At 59.0% G+C, this 4372-nt stretch overlaps 1 protein-coding gene across 3 annotated transcripts; it reads left to right on the top strand.

Annotated features, from left to right (window-relative positions):
• Nucleotides 1–960: 960 nt before the first annotated feature.
• On the top strand, nt 961–4079 carry RAB7B (RAB7B, member RAS oncogene family). Of its 3 annotated transcripts, XM_042812988.1 has the most exons (7): nt 1029–1114; nt 1591–1679; nt 2104–2165; nt 2413–2539; nt 2622–2837; nt 2911–3036; nt 3355–4079. In XM_042812988.1, the coding sequence occupies exons 3-7, from the start codon at nt 2113–2115 to the stop codon at nt 3433–3435; spliced, it is 603 nt and encodes a 200-aa protein (XP_042668922.1). In that variant the 5' UTR covers nt 1029–1114; nt 1591–1679; nt 2104–2112; the 3' UTR covers nt 3436–4079. The 3 variants fall into 3 exon arrangements, with proteins under 3 accessions (XP_042668921.1, XP_042668922.1, XP_042668923.1); XM_042812987.1 differs by lacking the exon at nt 1591–1679 and having other exon boundaries at nt 961–1114; XM_042812989.1 differs by lacking the exons at nt 1029–1114; nt 1591–1679 and adding an exon at nt 1219–1246.
• Nucleotides 4080–4372: the final 293 nt, after the last annotated feature.

The following is a 4372-nucleotide window of genomic DNA, read 5'->3' as shown; positions in this document are numbered from 1 at the left end:
CAAAATTACACCTGGGAAGGAGGAGGAGAGTTTGTCCTGCTGAGCACGGAGATCTCTTAGATCCCCTGAGGAGCATCTGCAGATAGAAGGGACAGCAGGGTCAGGGCTGTCCTCTGACAGAGAGCACGTGAGGCTGCAAGTGGGAAGCTCCAGCCTTGCTGAGCATGAGTCACTGCTGGGCTGTGACCAGGAACACCTCCTGAATTCACCCTGGTGCTGGGGACAGCCAACAAGCAAAGCAAAAAATGAGTACAGGCAGCAGAAATGCAGCAGCCTGTGGCTGCCCTTCATGGTGAGGGAGGCTGGGGGTTCACAAAAGAGGGCGGGGAAGCTCTGAATCCTTCTGCACCCCTGGCAAACGCTCAGCACCTGCCCCTGCATGCCTGCATCGCTCCCAGGCGCTGCTCCTACCGCCAAGCACAGCTCTGCAGACGTGGCACTGGGAGTTCTTGCGATGTCTCTGCAGCACACACCTCACACTGGGTGCCGATGCTCATGGGGAGATGTCTCAGTGCTTGGGAGCGGCTGCGTGCTCCCGCGCTCAGTAGATCTGTTTTGCTGAGCGAGGAGAGCGATAAAATCCTCCTCGTGTGCTGCGCGCGTTCTGCTCCAGGAGCTGCCGCCGAATCTGAGCGTAGGGCTCCTAATGTCATCGTCCCCGTCTTCCGGGCTGTGCATGGGATGGCAGCGCACATGTGGGTGCTGGCTGAGCGTGAACACGGCACGGCCAGCAGGGCTGCGAACGCTGCTGCTCCGGACCTCGCCTGCCTACGAAAGAGCCGCAAAGAGCCCCTGAGATGGGGGAGCGGACCGTTGCAGCCCCCGCTCCTTCCAACCCCACCGCGCTGCTCAGCAGAGCAACCGAGCAAAGTCCGCGCTGGTTTCCGTGCAATAAAGCGATGCTGAGCGCCACGATCCAGCCCAGCCCCGCAGAACCACCGCCCGCCCCGCAGCTCCCGGCCCCTTCGTGCTGATGTCACGGCGCGGGGGAACGCAGCCGCCCTCCCTCGAGCAGAAGGAACCAACGCTGGGGCCAACGCCGTTTCCTGCTCCTCCTCTGGCTCTTCCCGAAAGAGCTCCGCACCTCCGGCCCGGGAGGACGATGCCTCAACAGGTGGGTGCGCAAACCTCAGACCCCTTCGGAGCAAAGCTTTGGGATACGCGTGGGGCGGGATATAAAACTGCCGGCCCTGGGAAGGCTGGCACGGGGACGGGGAGGGCTGGGTGAACTTCGGCACGGGGCTCGGTGAGCATCGTGGATGGGGAGGGTGGGAAAGTTGGGATCCGGGTGGGCGATTCGTCCTGGCGGAGGAAGCGTGGTGCTCACGCCCTGTGTATGGAGAGCGGCGCGGAGCCGGACAACGCATCGGGAAAAAATGCAGGGATTAGCGAGCGCTTCCAGGGCTTCAAGGGCTTCTCTGGCAGAGCAGGGCTGGCGCTGCAGTGCGAGCAGCGCTGGGGGGGAGGGATGGAACTGCGCGCTGTCCCGGCTGGGGAGGGGGTGCTGCTGTGCTCAGGGCTTGGTGCTCGCTGGGACTGTGCAGAAATCCGAAGCAAAACCCCAGCTCCAGTTTCGGGCTTTTCCTACAGGTGCTGAAGAGGCAGCAAAGGGTTCAAGTCCCTGACACGGGCATTGCCCTCAGCAGTGATTATTAACCAGGACTGAAGCTGTCACCGAGGTCACATCTCCCCCACAAGCTCCTGCCTTTCAGAGCACTCCTGAAGTGCTCAGAGCAGCCAGGAACGCCACCCAGCCACGATCTCCTTTCATAAATGCAATTCCCCCCTCCCTGTTCGTCAGGTTTATGAGCAGGGAGTTGCACTTCAGAAGCAGACAGAAGGGCTGGGAGGTTTCTCACGGCAGGCTTTCACATGGCAGCATGTCCAGGCGTGCTATGGCAATGGGGAGCAGTCCCAGGTGGTGATGTGGGCTGGGCTGGCACAGGGGTTTCTGCTCCCAGCACTGCTCCTGGCACAGCTCAGTTCACATCTTGTGCTGGGGGGAGCAGGGGGGGGCTTCAGGGGCCAACAGCTGCTCCTGCACCTCCAGCACTGGTTGTCCCTTTGCCAGCGCTCAGTGTGTGACTCTTCTTGTCCCCGCAGGGCCCATCCATGGACGCCAGCAAAAAGGTGGATCTGAAGATCATTATCATAGGAGCTCTGGGGTAAGGAGCCACACAGATCCCTGGGGCTGCTGAGTCTCTCTTTGCTTTTAAGCAGTGCGAAATCCTTCTAAACACTGTGTGCTGCCCAAACCCCACGCTGTCCTTGCAGGGAGGGCAATGGGGAAACCCCATGCATGCCCCAGTCTGGGATCCTATGGGCGCACGGCCTTCATGCTGGCTGCACCCAACCCCTCAAGCCTGGCTCCGCAGCTTACAGCCCTCACCTGTGTTCCTTCCATCCCACCAGTGTGGGCAAAACCTCCCTCCTGCACCAATATGTGCACAAGACCTTTTATGAAGATTACCGCACCACGCTGGGCGCCAGCATCCTGACCAAGGTCGTCGCAGTGGACAAAACCCCCCTGAAGCTGCAGGTGAGGCACTCTGCTGTCCTGCCCCCGCGACACCCGTGTCCCCAAATGCCTGTTGGTGTGTCCATGCCTTTCTCTGCCCTAGATCTGGGACACGGGGGGACAGGAGAGATTCCGGTCCATGGTGTCGACCTTCTACAAGGGCTCTGATGGTTGCATGCTGGCCTTCGATGTGACAGACAGGGAGTCCTTTGAGTCCCTGGACAACTGGAGAGATGATTTCCTGGAGAAGGTCATCCCGAGGGATCACGACTTCCCCATGGTCGTGTTGGGGAACAAAATAGACCTCTGTGACCGGGAGGTAAGGGTGATGGGGAGCACGGGGACAGCAGGCAGTGTCCATGCAGGGCTGTGACATGGATCCCATCCTGCAGGTGCCCAAAGAGCTTGCCTCCGCCTGGTGCAAGGAAAAAGACATCCCTTACTTCGAAGTCAGCGCCAAGAACAACATCAACGTGGCACAAGCTTTCGAGACGCTTGCCAAGCAAGCCCTGACCACGGTGAGCACTGCCTGCTCCGTGCAGCCATCTCTAACAAGTCGGGAAGGAGCAAGAATCGCTGTCGCTCTGCTCATGGTGTGCCACCACTGTCCTCTAGCGGCCGTCCTTCGTGTCCCCGTGTCGCCGATGGGGCGGCGGCTCCGCTCCGAGCCGCGTGCCTTTTGCCTGGATTTTGTCCTTACCCACAAATTGGGAGCGAGCCTGCGCTGCTTTCTCCTTGGCTCGCATTCATCTGCTTGTGCTCAGGCTGCGGCAGCTCCGCTCATCATTTCCCTTCTCTGTATTGTTTGTTTTTTGTTGTTTTTTTTTTTTTTCCAGTATAAAGGGATTTACGAGAGTTATTTAACCGACTCCATCAAGCTCACTCCTGAAGACAAACCCACCAAGAGATGCTGCTGAGTCCAGCACCGGAGCTGTGCTGTGATCTGCACACGTGGCTGAGCATCCCATGCACCCTGATGCTGTGATGCCAACGCTGGGATCCTGCCTGGGGCTCCGTGTCCCCTGGCTGTGCCAGGGCTCTGCCTCAGGCCTGGATATGGGATGGTCGGTCACCTCCTGATGTGCCCAGGCTGGGCTGTGCACCCAGCTCCTGCTGTTTGGATCTGTTCTCCCAAATCAGCCACCGAGGCACAGTGACCCCTGGTGAGCTCTGTTCTCCACCCACCTGGCACCCAAACAGGGGTGTCCCTGCGGTGCCAGCGACCCTACAGTAATGGTGCCAGGATGCTGGGCAGTGCCTTTGGAGCATGGGACATCCTCCAGAGCATCGCTGGGTGACTGCAGCCTTCGCCATGCACAGACCCCACAGCTGCTGCCAGGAGAGGAGAGGGGCTGCTGGGTGGCACAGCTCTGAGAGCACTGCATCCCCCCATGCTCGGCTGCTGCACCCATCACCGCCCTGTGCCTCAGTTTCTCCCACTCTGTAAAACGTCTTCCATTTCCCACCACGTTGATGAGGAGCCTCTGCAAAGCACTTTGTCAGGGATTTTCATTTTTTTTTTTTTTTCCTAAGAAAATTAAATATTTCCTTTTTGTTTCTACGTTTGGTTGCAAAGTGTTCTGACAGCACAGGGAGGGATCTGAGGTTGCAAAGCCCTGCGTCAGGAGCTGGGAGGAGAATTGCTTTTGGGAGTCATTTGTTGCTTTGTTTTGGATTTTTTTCCTGTGCAAATTTTGAAGAGAAGTCACCCAGGGCACACAGTGGCATGGCCTTGGTGGAGCAGCTATCAGCAGAGGGAGCCCGAAGGGAGCTGCACTCGCTGCACTTAGGGCATAGCTCAGCTTCTGATGGGGCACCTTCCAGCAGCTGCACTGGGACACAGCCCAGGGCTGG

Source organism: Centrocercus urophasianus, unplaced genomic scaffold, assembly GCF_019232065.1.
Source record: "Centrocercus urophasianus isolate 14NV4802_14NV808 unplaced genomic scaffold, USGS_Curo_1.0 seq_133, whole genome shotgun sequence".
In the NCBI taxonomy this organism is placed as follows: Eukaryota; Metazoa; Chordata; class Aves; order Galliformes; family Phasianidae; genus Centrocercus; species Centrocercus urophasianus.
The sequence above is the reverse complement of the archived record's forward strand: the minus strand, read 5'-3'. Positions and strand labels throughout refer to the sequence as shown.